The sequence below is a fragment of the Neodiprion lecontei genome, chromosome 5 (genome assembly GCF_021901455.1).
Source record: "Neodiprion lecontei isolate iyNeoLeco1 chromosome 5, iyNeoLeco1.1, whole genome shotgun sequence".
Classification (NCBI taxonomy): domain Eukaryota; kingdom Metazoa; phylum Arthropoda; class Insecta; order Hymenoptera; family Diprionidae; genus Neodiprion; species Neodiprion lecontei.
Window position 1 is genome coordinate 30,752,003 of NC_060264.1, and position 15,923 is coordinate 30,767,925.

At 36.1% G+C, this 15,923-nt stretch overlaps 1 protein-coding gene across 1 annotated transcript; it reads right to left on the bottom strand.

Annotated features, from left to right (window-relative positions):
* Positions 1-4,445: 4,445 nt before the first annotated feature.
* On the bottom strand, positions 4,446-14,345 carry LOC107221909 (inhibin beta A chain). Its single transcript, XM_015661083.2, has 4 exons — positions 13,396-14,345; positions 11,118-11,375; positions 7,915-8,297; positions 4,446-6,835 (listed from the first exon to the last, which is right to left on the bottom strand). The coding sequence occupies exons 1-4, from the start codon at positions 13,793-13,795 to the stop codon at positions 6,668-6,670; spliced, it is 1,209 nt and encodes a 402-aa protein (XP_015516569.1). The 5' UTR covers positions 13,796-14,345; the 3' UTR covers positions 4,446-6,667.
* Positions 14,346-15,923: the final 1,578 nt, after the last annotated feature.

The following is a 15,923-nucleotide window of genomic DNA, read 5'->3' on the forward strand; positions in this document are numbered from 1 at the left end:
TTGTTTTGTCAGTTCGAAAAGTCGAATTTGTAATCAGTGATTTTGTCGTTTTTCAAATTTCTTCCTGGGGATCGATACTCTAATTATTTATTTCGATATATCCTATTTTATTACCGTACATCAAAAATTAATGTATCACTGTGTTGCCGGCTCTGAAATTTCAAGTGGTTCGAACTTCCCAGTGTCTTGGGTCTCGTAATTAAAATTATATTGTACATCTTATATTTACAAAATTGATATAATTACGAATATTTGCGAAATCTTGGTAAATCTTGAATCGTGAATGCTGCGTACATCGATTTTGATGAAGTTACATTACTAATAAATATTATATTTTATTCAATTACAGAAATGAACTGCAACAACTTTGATCGGCGTTGATGATCTTCTGGATTGAAAAACACTGCCAATAAATTTTATAAAACATTATGCGGTAGCTAAACAGATCAATTTATGACAGAAGAACAACAACTGTTAAACATTCAAGATCATTTTTCAAAATTGGCAAAATATAACAGGATAATGTGACGTCTAAAATCATGCGTGAGTTGAATACTGCATATACGAATTAAATATTGTGGTTTTTCACCTGTTTCCTCACAGAAACAAATTAACTAAAGTTTCAATGTTGTGTATATTGGATTTGAAGATGAAATACTAATAAAATGTCATCGTTTCTTACCTGATTACAGGCACGGACTACATTGCAGCAATATTGGCTGGATTTATTAATGATCTAAATTAAGTAACCCGAGATCATTAACGCCTCAGAACAAAGCGAAAATTGAATCGATCACTACAGTAAATAAAAGTGAAAGGTACGTAATCGATATGATTTTGAATTCCCATATCGTTTTCAACCATGGATGATTCGAGCATTCAATTTTGATCGATATCGAATTCTGCTTACTTCCTTGAAGCATTTATTGAATACTATTGCTTATTTGGTAGGCATGCTGTCATTGAATTTTGAAGTTCATTTATCAATCCGTTCAAAATCACTCAAATTATGTAAAAAAAAAAATTGTTTTGACACAGACATTCTGTAGTGACATGAAATCTGATCTACGTATGTATTGTGTGAGTAATATTCTGTTATATTCTTATATTGCAGTGTGAAAAGTGTTGTGCTTCACCATTCAATCTGAGATGTGAAGTGTGGAGCAACGTGGATGAGGTAAGAATACTTGATTTAATAATTCTTTGATTATTCAAGGTGGTACATTTGAAATCGAATTTTTGTCCTCGTGTAACAGTAATCAATAATTTGACTACTGGAAATCCACACTTTACACAACGGCACCATTTTCTGAAAGTAATTTGATTTTCATTTTTTGTTTTTTTCAGACTTAAGCAGCAACATCCGAGTAACTTCCCGATTACTTGTCAACTTTGGTGAGTTTGCATGTGTTTAGGTTACTGGTATTTCCCTGGGACTGCTTTGTAACGTGGCGTGGCGGTAACAATTGTTACAACAATCTTCGATTTTTTAGTTGTATGTATCGGCTCATTCGCGCTCGCAACGGTGCTTGACTTTCAGTCAAATAATTTGTTTTTTGAAACTTCTTTCATCATAGCTTACTTTAAAGTTGTAAATTTTGCACGTTGCTGAAAGTGAAACGAGCATCGCGACAGGTGACCATCGCTTATGCGGTATTCGCGAGAATGAATTGTATTTATATATACCGTTGTCATAATGTATGTTTCAATTTACCTATGACGTCGTTGAAGCGTTGGATTCACCTAAAGTTCAAACATATTCCAGCGATTGTTTAATCGTATTCACACGGTTGTTTAATCGATGAAGTTTCACAGTCTGGTATAATGTAACGTAATGAAATTGCATATTAGATCTTCAATGATTCTCAAGTTTTTAACAGTTGGCAATTAGCCATAAGCTGCAAGCTTAGCTTGCTTAGAAAAATGCCGATTAGTATACAGGCTGTTTCTAACCCAATTTACAAAAGGTTGATGTACCGATAGTCTACCAGCAATCACTAAAATAATACATGACGATCCGCGACTAATATCACTTCTACTAAAATTTGCTATTATCATTTATTGAATATCACTCTTTTTAAAATAACAGCTGGCTGACTATGGTACAAAAACATTTTGCTCCTTTCAGGTATAAAACAACAAAAAAGTAAGTCATAGTGACCACGGCGCAAATGATGAAGAATGATGTGTGTTGGAAAGAATGGAGAATCGATTAGATCGAATATAGGTAACCGGGCAGGCAGGTGGACGTTTTGGGTTTCGTCGCGAAATTTATGCGTGTGCGTGTAAGGTCTCATATTTCCGTTGGGTGGTTCCGTTGGGAATTAGACAAGGGTAGAAAGGCCGCGATGTGCACCGTGATGTTATTGACTTTTGTAATCCACAGCGTCAAACAATCACCGAGATTTTCAACCTGAAGCACACAAAATGCTCTGTAAAAATAGTCTGTGGACCGTTTTTAAGTTTCTAAATTCTAACAAGATTGAACGTTTCTTTTAGTCGTCATTCAAATTATTATATAAATCAATAAATATATCTCTGTGATTGTCTGAATGGGCAAAACGCGACTCTGGACCATCTATCGCGTTCCGTGGTACGCTAGATGCGGAGAGAAGCTGAGCTCGAAGACTTCGCGTCGAAGAGGACCGCCGACCGTCACGCCACACAATAATTCATGCATAATTTTCCCTCCCGGACTTGATTCGCATCTGAGAACAACAATCCTCATCACAATGTGTCGGATTCACAAAGATGCAGATGCGGATTGGGTTTCTACAGAATTTTGCATCAAGTCCTAGATATTTAAGGTTTTTCTCGACAGATCAATCAACTACGTCTTTGCATACCTGATCAAACTTTCAAGTTTGACTGCGCATTTTGTGCGGTCACTTGATACTCTTTGGTTCTGAGAGCAGGCGTGGCATTTTTGAGCCTGCGTTCGACGCGTGGTGAAATAAATCGCGGAGTGTTTAGTAAGTAAAGGATGTTACGGTGAGTCTTTATGAAATTTATCGGCAGTTTACCAAAATATTTGTTCTACGTATCGTACTAATTTATTTTTTAATTTGTGGCAACGAAGCATTTTTATTCACAGGTACACCAAGAAATATTAAGTCTTCAGTCGAATAAAATATTTACTCTGAGAATTCTCGGTATAAAATTGATGTCGTCAGTGACCGTAGTTTTACCACTGCTAATTTTGTATTTTACATAGTATTTTATTACTTATTAATAATCGATGAGCTGCAATTTCCTATCACGTATTTCTTCTTTCACGAAAGTGGATTACATTTTTATTCCTCACTGTGTAAGATTCCTCAAATATTCTTGCGTTTACGCAAGTCTAATGATGAATTTCACAATCATCCTGGTCACAGAGTGTTGTCGAATGTATTCAGCTGTTTCTTTTTATGGTTTCATTTTATTTTTCGATGAAATTGGGTGTCGGAGGTTTTTCTCGACTTGACAATGATCCGTTACATCGATTCCCGTTCATCGGTCGTGTCCGCTTTATATTTTACTCCCGAATTTCACAGATCCCTAGTTTTATTGCTGATTGTATTTGTGATAATTTTTGTACTCCTTATTCCACTTCTTGTTGACGCTTTCTGGACCATTTTGATGTTTTCAACCTCAGTTTATAAGTTTCACGTGTTCGCCAGGCTCTTTATTCTGGTGATTATCTCTCGCTTCTTGCAAAAAAAAAAAAAAACTGTAACGTATGCCATTGTGTTTTCTCATTAATACGCGCCTAATTCAATAAGTTTGCAAAACGGTATACAAACACGACAGGATGAACATTCAAATCTGATGTTGAGGAACGGCATTTTGTCTCCATTAAAACCCAATTATCGCTTCCAAATTTTGGGACAAACTGATAAAATAGGTTTATTTAAGTCTTCGACATATATTCAACGTGCTTCTAGCAAAGAGAAAAGTGTTCCAGAATTTTTCGGATATTTTCAAATCCTGAGGTATTGAATACTTTCAAATCATAATTTTGAAAGTGTTCAACTAAGCAAAAAAAGATTCGTCATAGGAACATTCTTGAAACGATTGGAACTAAAGATGAAGTACTTCAAAGTTTTTTCAAAATATTTGCAGCACAAAGTTGACGTCCAGTCTCGATTCCTGATTAATTCGAGGATTAATTGCGACGTAATGCGTTACAACAGACAAAATGGAATGAGATGTGTATTAGAATAGTTTGAGAAACGTTTCTTTTTTTTTTTTTCATTCCCGTACAATCTCATTACGTATTTCCGGATATAACGTGATGAACACGCAGTTCCATTTTCAAATCGTAAAAACACATCCCATCTTTCTCACCAAGTTATCGTCGGTATAAAACTACGTAGGATATTCGTGTATGTACAGTTATGAGGGATTTAGATAAGAATAATAAATTACAGCCATTTATCCCTTTATATTTTCATATTGCATCATTTTCATTTATTATATTGTTTTTCTTTTCTTGTCCATTTTTTTTCCCCATCAAACACTTTTTTTCTCTCTTTTTTGTTTTTTTTTCATCCAACTTCTTGTCTTCTTCAACTTCGCGTCAAAATTCGGTGATAAAAAATTATAAATGATCTGTACCTCCGATGATAACCGCTCCCGTGATTGATCCTGCCAATTACTATAAATAATTTCTTATATTTTAAAAATAAATTAATCTTAAAACCGATTTTAGAATGAAAATTGTAATCAATTCAAATACCTAATATATTTATATATATATATATATGTACTATTGATCGTGTTATGTTTGACGGTAAATTTCCAAGTCAGTAATAAGTTGCACTTATTGTTAGACGCGATTCTTTTATACTTTCGAAATAAAAAAAAAAAAAGGAAAACTTGGCAGACTCTTTGAGCGGTTTCATCGGATGGTACAGATCATCGTTAACATATAGTAAAATATATACGTGAATGTTCTTTCAATCGCATATGAATTGTATAAAGAAAAACATGCTTGCTGTTATAATTGTGTATTAATATTTTTTTTTCCGTCGCTCGCATTAATTTGATTAGGTATTTGAATCACCGGAACAAAATTTTTTCTTCCGTCTCCCTTTAGAACAAATTCAATGATAATGACAAATAATAATAATAATAACAATAATAACAATAATAACAATAATAATAAGTTTCCCGTTTAGGTGTGATTCGGCTTAGTTTATAACTATGGCACACATTAGATGTTTTAAATGCATATAGTAATGATAAAAATAATGAAAGTCCCTATGTCTTAGAATAAATAAATGCTATCGTAAAGTTTTGCGTAGGTCAAATGTCAAATGCCCTACGTGTCATTTGCTAGTGTCAGGCCTTGAGATTTATGCCTTCGTTACGTGTCAAGTCTCAACTTCTAACGATAAATAAAATTATTATAGGTATATAATATTGGAACGTATTTTGATTGGGTGTAAATTTTTGGCACACGTATAATAACAACAACAACAACAACAACTCAGCAACGTCAACTCGTCGCTCTAACTAGAAGGTAATAAAAGATGAAGAAAAAATAGAAATATACGATTACGTTTCTTTTTTTCCTCTCGTCATTCTCGAATCTCACGCATTTCATTCGTAAGACGCGAGTTTTATATAATAATATTTATATTATTGTTTGTATGAGGTGATGCGCGAATACTGACTTGGACAATGTGATGCCATTATATAATTATACGTATAATAACTGATGATACATAAAATATATTCTTATATCGGCTATCCGACGGTGTGTACATCGTAAGTTTTGATTACAATAGGAATATTAAAAAAACAAATGTAAAAATTGCCACTCTGGTTAACCGCCATAAATAATCATCTAAAATTAATTTCGTAACGGTGAAAAACGTGCGATATAAATTATATGTATTCTATTAACATGAGATTTGCATTGAATTGACTCAGTCGTTTTGTATATATGTGTGTGAGTGTGTGTGTGTGTGTGCGTGTGTATGTAATATATATGCAGCGGGGCGAATATTGATTAATATGTTAAATTTTTTCGACAGCGATATGCGTAAAGGTGGAAAAACAAAAAAAAATTAGAGAAAGGGAGATAAAGGGGGGATAAAAAGAATAATTACTAATTTGCAAAACTTGAGAGGTTCTCAATTAACGCAGGAATAATGAGATTTTTCGATGCGTAAGGCATATTTAACATTATTGCTCAATGCGTCACTTTATATGTACAGTGTATAGATCATTATTTCATGTGTATACAGTAGACTGTATCTAAAAAAAAAAAAAACGGCTATTTTTCGGTTTTTTTTTCAAAATTCAAGTCGAAAATGTTATTCCAATGTTATGTAAATGGGAAATAAAAAATCGCGATGAGACACCTCTAAATATTAAATATTCAAAGTTGAAACTTGGGCAAAATCTTTTTTCCTCATTTGGCACGATATTTTAGACTTGAATTAAAAAAAAAAAAAAATACATATATATGTATATTTCTTTTTTATGTAATCTGGTGTACATCGTCATGGTGCTCAATGTTCGCGTGTCTTATTGTAAAAAAAACTTACTCGTGTGTATTTTTTTTTTTTTTTTTTTTTTTTCATTTAGACTACCGTCCGACGGCGTTTTGTCAATGAAGGGTTATTCGAATATTTTCCTGCTGAATTCGGACTAGATACATGGCGTGCAGATTCGTCTACATACATCCGCAGGCCTCTACGACCATATTCGGTAACGTTTTTCGCGCCAGCGTGTTGTTCGAATCTACGAAGAATAGTTGTATCGGCGACAACTGGGTTGGCGAACAGCACGGAGCGATCTCGTTCTCCCTACGAAGTCCGTTTCCATGTTTCGTGAGGTACTTCTGCGAAGGGTAGAGAGAAAAGAAATAAATGATAAATGGAAACGTCGTATTTTTGCGATAATATCGTGAAATGAAATTTTTTTCCGTATTTCTGTAAATTCTCTCGGATGCCGAGACGAAATCACGTTCTAAGTATCAGAACCGAAAGCCTGGCTTTTTTTTTGGCTTTTCCGATTCAGAAAATGGTATATAGTACGAGGATGAAGTTTGTGACGTTATTGCATACACAGAGTTTACAAATTCTATGAGTGTACTTTGTAAATTGAACTTCTAGAGTCATTACGAAGCTGCTAGATGGTCGTTTTTCTTTCAAGAATGCTTATTTTCATTACGAAAAATTACGTCGCGCGTTGAGTTTTTATCGAGGGGTTAATCACTCGTCGATTTGACGTACATCCGATCTCAAGATTACTAGGATTTCAAAAGATTTCAAATGATTAGAGAGGATTTCAAATGATTACAATAGACTTTGCGGGATTTCAAAGGATTTTTGTAAAAGAAAATCTTAGGGATTTCAAAAGATTTCAGATGATTTCGAAAGATTACAATAGACTTCACGGGCTTTCAAAAGAAAATTTCAGAGAGCTTCGATATTGATTTTTTGTTTTTTCAATTCTAAATCCCTTTGTAACTTGATGAAAAAAATCTGGTAAACTTGTTCAATTTTGCTTCTGAGTGGACTGTGTTTAGTTTGGAAGTCTGTTTCATCAAAATTCATCGTAAGAGATTTTACTTTTCTCTAAGAGAGAATATTAAATATTTAACGATATCAACGTAATGAAAATAAGCCAAGAATTTTGTCTTCCGAATAAAATGGCTCGTTGAAAAATGAAATCGAAATAGAGAAAAAAGAAAGATAGAGAAGATGTTGATTGGATTCTTTCAATTCCCAGGAGTAATTTCTAGAAATCTGACACTGGCGGCATTAAATTAGAGTTTCATTGGCTATAGACAGCTTTTCAAGCGAAGGACAGCCCCGATTTTTGTCCAGCAGGACTTTCAAGGATCGATAAAAACTATTCGAACATGCGAGTTTGATCGTCAATGCTTGCGAAAACGTCGTTTCGTCGATCACTCACTCTAATGACGTTGCTGTGCGGGGATCCGTTGACGGTCAAAGATGCAACGGAGGAGCAGGAACCGCGGCAAAAGTAAGCGTGGTATCCAGGCGGATGAAGAATCCAGTCGCTCCATCCGATTTCATCGAAGCTGATGTAGAGTTCGTCTCTGCAGCACTCCTTCATCTCCGGTGAGCAGTTCGAGTTCCTTTTAGGTCGATTTTTTTGCGGCAACGGTGAGGTGTGAATAACCAGGAATGGTTTGAGCGTTTGCTCGATCGAGACCAAGGGCGAATCGCGATCTATCGAACAGGTACTGCAGGCTATCTGAAGACTGTGGTTCAGACTCTGTTCCTCGACCCATTTCTTCACCGCGTAACCGACGTCCGTCTTTACCCAACCCTCTGAAACAAAATCAGTCGTTCAACCATTTTCCCATTAGTAAGATACGCGAGAAGGTCTTCCGATGATGGTCGTGGCACTTTATGGACCACTTTACCCAACCATCCGAAACTGAATCAGTCGATCAACCAATTTGCTCTCACAAGGAAGATATCCCAGGTCGATATCTCCGATGTGATTTCTTTTTCAACACGTTACAGTAGACTGAAAACTAGGCGATACTTATTTTTTTATACTAGCCATGAAACACTTCGAGTGGGTGAAACCACCCTCCGAAGTAAGAAGGCACGTCACGGGACGATTTGGCGTTTGCTTATCTTTTTCGTTGAGAAAATTACATTCTTCATTTCTCGTTATTGGATTGGTTGAAAAATATTATGTTCTTGCCAAATCCCAACTTCACATACCTTACGTTGGAGGGTGATTTCGCACCCTTGAAGTGTTTAATGGCGGATAAAAAAAATATACGTGTCGCATAGTTTTTAGTCTACTGTAACATGATAGAAAAGAAATCGATCTGGGATACCTTCTTTGTTGGTAAGATTTTCAGGAAGATCTCCCGATGCTTTTGGCACTTGTTCAGTGCCAGGCCTTTGAGGACTGCTCCAACAGTCCACACCCCGAAGCCTTCCGACCTCGAACACACAAACCCATTCGAAGAGTGTGCGACGATGGATATCCAAGCTTCTACCCTCACCGGATGGGACAGCAATTGCTTAAGTTCGACCCGGACGTGGCTGCGTGCGGATAACTTTTGACACCAAGGACCGAACCATCGCAGGGTGACCACGAAACGTTGGAGTGAGTATTGAACAGGTTTTAAAAAACTAAGCAAGGCAAGGAGCAAGGAAAAGTAATTTTGGTGTAATTTGATGAGATCATTGCTCGACGAGTATATCGAAGTCTTTATTGTGTCTCTGTGATTATCTCTTTTCGTTCATCCAATCCGTATACCTACGTATAATCCATAAAAGTTTGAACGCCGGGAGAGAGAGAAAGAGAGAGAGAGAGAGAGAGAGAGAGAGAGAGAGAGAGAGAGAGAGAGAGAGAGATGCTTGAGATGTGAAATACTTTTAGGGATCGACTTCGAAACAAGATTGTAAATTACGAGCAATATTTATTGTTATAAACTTTGTACCATACAGGCCGCGAGACCTCTGATATAGAGGTAACAATCTTTTTCAATGACATCTGTGCTCTTGTGGACACCGTGACAAGAATTGTTTTTCTGGTATTACAATTCACGATGCGTTATTGTATAGTATGTATTTTATACATTTATACATATATATCGTGTGTAAAACAAGAAGAATAATCGACCTCCTCTTTATCGTCATTTGATTATACCCACTTACACATATATATATATATATATATATACATATATATTCAGAGTGCGCGTGCGTGTGTGTGTGTGTACGTTCGTACGTGTTTATTACCAATGGGAACAGAATTTGAAGCTCTCGAAACGTCGTCGTATATATATATATATACATATGTACCTGTTATTATAAACTTTACAGAAGAGCTTCGATCGTTTTTTGAAAATGAATGGAATTGAAAAAAAAAAAAAAAAAAATAACGATGCGTAAAAGGCATCCAATACCTACATCCCGTAGGTGATTCCGGGACGTACTGGTTGTGCGGGACTGTAAGCGAACACGAAACGGCGAACAAAACGCCCTCTGCTTTTATATACGGAAGCTCTAATGCACGTAAAACGATTTCGGAACCGCAACATCCCCCCCCTCCCCTCCCCCCTCCCCCCTCCCCCCTCCCCGCGTATCGTGTAATTGTTCACCAAAGGTTAAAAGCTTTTCGTGTCGCTAAAATGGAGAGGAGGAGGGAGTGTTTTGAAATTGAGGAAAGTTCGTCGGATCGCATGGATTGTTTGTTGATTATTGGTTTATCTGTCCGAAGGAGGAGGAGTGAAAGAGAGAGAGAGAGAGAGAGAGAGAGAGAGAGAGAAAGTGATGCAAAACGAGCTTTGAACGACAGGCTAAACCTGTATTTGTTTTTATCATAATTCCTGAGTTTTATTACCGTGGCAATGAGCGATATTATAATACGCGATAAACTAAAGCCTATGTCGCGATATTGAAAACTTTACGAAGGAGAAACGTCATGGCTTTGATTTAGATTCAAACGAATTATGACCAGATTTTATCATATCGAAGTCTGTAACTTTATCGAAACGATTCCACGCTGAGGGATAATCGTTGTTTTGCAATTTTGGAACTGTTTGAAATTCGGTAAATCTTAATAAAACAGAACGTGGTCGCGTATTTTGCAATATCTTAGTTCCTTGTAAATTATTGTAAAAGCCGAGAAGATAGTGATTTTTTTTTTGGTTTTGGTTTTCTACAAATGTTTCGTTACGATAACGTTACCAACTTCAACTTGGTTTGCTTTGCGCCAACTTCAAGTGTATGTATGCACGCTCGTATCGTCGGTTGACACGGACTCTGTTCCATGGATGAATCATAGGTATATTGTAATTTTTCGTCACACATGTATCGTAGTATTTATTGCAGTAGTTCGAACGAGTTCGCGACCTACCTGCAATCATTGGCGGTCGAATCGAAGATCTCTCGACTTTTCTTATCACATTTTGTGATCAATGATCGCAATCAAGTCCTTGCAACATTGTAAATTTACCGCTGAACGTACCGCGATGTTTGAAATCAACGTTTTTTTTTTTTTTTTGTCTTGGGTCATCAATTTTTGAGAATTACCGATCGTTTTTCGTACACGTTTATATTCGAAATTTTATTTATAATAAATTTTAAATTACATAGTAAAATGAATGTAATATTTCTCACCTTCGACCGACGTTTCGAATATCGCCATGATGCTGTTCTTCTGAAAACTGCGTCTCTGGTCCCAGTGGTCTAGTTCGGATATAACGAAGGTCTGATTTACTATATCGTTCTCGTCCGCTTCCTTGTAAAACCAAAGTTCCGCCGATGTTACGCCGACGAATTGCATTTCGTTTGGTAAATAAAATTTAAAACAATCCGCCACGTATATGCCTGACAAGTAGTTCGTGTGGAGTTCGCAATTCTCGGCATTTTCTCCGTCTGAAATAAGAATAAGAAATTTTTTTACTTTATTCTCTTTCTCGTTTTTTACCGTTATCGTCGTTCAGCCCTTCTGGCGATTGTTATATTGTATAAAATTAATACGCATGTTTCTAAAATTTATACGTTTCGCCGTCGTTTTGTTCCGTCAACGATTGTTGGACGTGTTTGTTTAGTTTCTAATATACAGAGACACGTTTACTGTAATACGGTATTACGGAATAATTACGATCTTCTACTTTAATCACGCGAAATGTCGAAGTATTCTTTTCGTCCACAATCCGTTTGAATGCTTTCTCATTGATATAAAATAAATATTTTTAGCCATTTATCGCTACGATACGAAATCCTTTCTGGGCCATTCTCTTTTTTAATCTTGCATTCTTTTGTAATCGAAGATTAACAGCGACGAAAAAACGGCAACGCGGACAAACGTGACGGGGAGTGTGGAATATTTGATGAAAATTCACCAATTGCATAATTAACGCGACAATTACGCGTACCTGCTTGAGACTCCGTTTTGTTATTAATGTTTTGTTTTTTTTTTAAATTTATTTTATTTTTTTTTCAAACCGTAAGCCGTATCTCATTAGCTAAGTAGTCGAGGGATAATTCGACTTTGAAATTCAACTATCTCAAAGTCTAAAACCATATTATCCACGCGATGTTAATTCGCATAATTAAATTAATCGGTGTACATGCAGTATACTATGTATACAATGATACGTGTGTAAATGCAAATGCATACGAATGTACGCATAATCAATATATCGTTCGTGCCAATTAAATATAATAATTCGAAATGTCGCGTTTTCTTCAATTAATTCGCCGCTCCGCTTTAGAGACGCGTGTTTGTTATCGAGCATTGACCACGAGACTTCGAAATGACTTATAATACACTACGACGCAGAAAGAAATTACAGTTGGTTATAAATTATACACGTTTGCATTAAAATACACCCGCTACTACAGTGATTAGGTGGTTTTTTTTTTTTCCTCTCTTTTCCTTCTTTTTTTCTTTTTCGTCAAGCTTCACCGCGCGTGTTCATGTTTCAAACTCGTGTACTTTTACAGGTCAGTGTTGATTATTTTTACAAACCACGCCGACATTTCAAGAGAGAGAAATAAGAAAAAGAATTCAGTCAAAACACTCGAGTGATTCAGCTTGGATCATTCTTTATACATGCGTACACATTTATTTGCGAACGGAATTTTTGTTGCATCAGCCGTTCGTTTATTGCAACTATTTTCCTAATTACCGTGCAAAAAAAAAAAAAGGAGGGGTCAAATCTTTATCAGCAGCTTGTTTTAATCGATTTTCGGTCATGGTAATTTTTCATTGTCGCGAATTATATTCCACTATAATTTTCAACAATGATTCATCAACTTTGTACACGATTGTTGGTAGTCTGAATCATGCTGGGATAAACTTGAAGAACCGTAGAAATACCCGATAGTTCAAAATTCACCGCTAGGTGTCGCACGATTCTCGCGAGGTAATTCGACTCGTGATCTTTCATTGTTAGAAACTCTTTTGACCTACATTATTTTTTGATCCAACAGATCGTAATATGAAAAATAATTCACACAAGTGTGTAACGTATTTCTGATATTCATTGTGAATATTTTGGGTGCTTGAAATAACATGAAATTTGAAAGAGAACATTTTTTTTTTTCCTATGTACAAATGGCTTTCAAAACTTTCAGTCACACATTTTTCAAGTCAATATTTTGTTACTCGCGGGTTTTTGGGGTCGATGATAACGAGTATCAAGTCAGAATTTGATAGTTTCTAAATCCAAGATGGCGCGGCTCCAATATGGCGGATGTAAAGTCGAAAAAACTGTAAAAATTCGATGATTCTGGGGTTTTTGGGGTTATACGAAGTAACAAAGTTCATCTCCAGTTTTAAATAAACTGCAATGGGGCTTGGGACATGGAAATTTTTGACACGGGACCGCTGAGAATCCCGTTGTGACCGAAAGGGTTAAAATTTAACTTGGACGATCCGCGTACGTACCTTCTTTCGGAAAGACAACTAGCTGGTCGGTTTTTCCGTAGAAACTTTCCACTTGTTTTTCCGGTCCCGAAGGCATGCCGGGTCTGAGTTCAAGGACGTTTCCGTTTATCAAGGGTTTCGGCAGAGTGGAAAGCGACATCGACACCTCGGGTGGTTTTGACAGTCTCAGCTTCTTCAGTATCTGTTGCTTGACGTACTCTACACGGAATTCCGTGAGTATCGGGTCGTTCGACGATATCCGGTTCTGGGCACAGCCTGTGCATTCCGGTAGCTTGCTGTCGGCGCTCGATGAGTCAGGGTAAAGGTGTGACCAGACCATTTTGAACGGGTTCGAAGGATCCGAAAAGCTCTCTTCAAGGCTCGTTAGGATCAGGAGACCGATCAGCCAAAGCAACCGCATTTTTCACCCCAAGTATTCCTTTTACCTTTCAACTTTTACTCTCTCTCTCTCTCTCTCTCTCGTTCTCTCGCTCTGTCTCCTTTCTTCTGTCTTTTTTCCTGCCAATTTTTTATTTATCGCCGAGTTTAAATCCCCGCGGTTGAATATAAAATAGAAGAGAGGAATTATCTATTTGGGTTGAGGGAGAAGAGAGAAATAAAAAAAAAAAAAAACATTCACTGTCTTGCAACGCTAGTTCGCGATAATTATATACGAAGAACCGTTTTTGACAGCAGTTGTTACGCGTGTACATACGTCTTATTTTAACTGGGATTGAAATACTCCCGTAATACGAGTGAATTAATTTGACGGGAGTGGAAACGAGGTTTTTTATTAACGTTTAAGAAAAATTTAGTTATCATCGATGAATTTTTTACTCTAGCCAGTCGTCGTTTGCTAATTATTTATATATTTATTTATTTATTTATTACGTTGTGTACGTATTACGGCTCGGTCGATGCTTGCGAACGCTTTTCACGGCTCTTTAGAACCGTCCGCTTTCGCATGTAACTCGAAACTACACTGAGGACTGAAACCGAAGCTCATGATCTATGTATATAATGCGAGATGTAACGAATGCGTTGAGAGGCGCCCTTTGCCCCGGGAACAAAGTTAGTCCGGATTGGTTAACGAGTACGACGCTATCAGCTCCCGGAGCACGTGCTCCAAACATGTTGCTTTTCATTTGCTACATCCCAGTCCAAGATCTAATCCGTTGACACCAATCAGATCCTCGATCCTTGATCCCCAATTCCCGGTCACTTCGCTGCTCCTACGTTAATTCGATCCACCAAGTATTCGGGATTGATACGCTTTTCCTATGTATATAATATACGTATATATGGGGAATTCCGTACCATTTTCACGGTATCGAAAAAGCACTTCTGAATTTTTTCAAATTTTTCCGTTAAATCGTTAATTTTCTATGATTATTGAAAAACTCATCTAAAAATTGGCGATTGTTATAAAATTTTTTCAAATTCTCCCAAATCCTATTTTTCATCCGGATCATTCTGACGCCCGTCCCGTGATGGGACGATTTTTTTTTTTTCATTTATTTATTTGTTTTTCGGTACTTTTAACATTTTCAACAAACGCAACGTCGTGTTCCAACGTTTCGAAACCTTTCAAAAAATTGCCAAACATTCTGCGCCCTTGCGTTAAAAAATTAAGAATTGAAAACAGACTTGTTGGTAATTTTTTGAAAATTTTAAAAGTGCTAAAAAAGAAAGAAAAAAAAGGAGAAAAAATCGTCAAAATCACGTAGCGAATCGAAAATGGCGAGGAAAAATCATTGGTCGTGTTGACATGGATATATATATATATATATATATTATGTATGTATGTATACATATTTCTTTTCACTCTTACTGTTGACACTTCGTGCGGTGTTAGGTTTGTTTGTTTATTTTACCCGATTAAAACCAATACCTTCGGTTAAGTTTGACATTTGTTAAATATTTATTCAAGATCTTCCTCCTTTTAATTTTTCTTCCTCTTCTTCGCGAAATTATCTTCCAAACTACGAAACTTTCTTAGGGAAGAAAACTTTTGCGATTTCTTATTCTTAATTTTATGCCACGTCGTTTTTCTTTCTCTCTTTTTGTTCTTGTTCAGATTATTTTATCCTTCCGTAAAAAGTTCGCAATTTTCAAAATTCTCATCAACGATTTCATCATCTTATTCGTGCGATAAATTTGAACGAAGAAAGGCTAAAAAAAAAAAATATGGAAGAGAAAGAAAGAGGGAGAGAATAAAAGATGCCAATTATTCGGACACTGACCCGCTGTGTAGGTATTTTTGTCTGCGAAAGTGAACATTCGATTGAATGTATTAAAAATTTATAGGATTCAAATGAGGCTAATTTGAATCGAATGAAATACATAATGTATTATAGTCGACTCGTATAAATACTGGGACAAATAGGAGTAATTGTAATAATTTATTTGTACTTTGACAAGCTTCTGTTTGGTTTGATTAAAATTTTACAAAATAGGCTTTTAAAATTTTAACTCGAGGAAAAAAAATTGAAAAAATAAAATTGCACAAAGAATCGATCTACGAGTAATTTACTGTGAAATTAGGGGGA

Excerpts from the sequence above, each read along its gene's own strand:
- LOC107221909 (XM_015661083.2), bottom strand. The coding sequence starts at position 13,795 with ATGCGGTTGCTTTGGCTGATCGGTCTCCTGATCCTAACGAGCCTTGAA. Across the intron at positions 11,376-13,395 it reads AGTTGTCTTTCCGAAAGAAG|ACGGAGAAAATGCCGAGAAT; the intron begins GTACGTACGCGG and ends TTCTTATTTCAG. Across the intron at positions 8,298-11,117 it reads ATTCGAAACGTCGGTCGAAG|AGGGTTGGGTAAAGACGGAC; the intron begins GTGAGAAATATT and ends ATTTTGTTTCAG.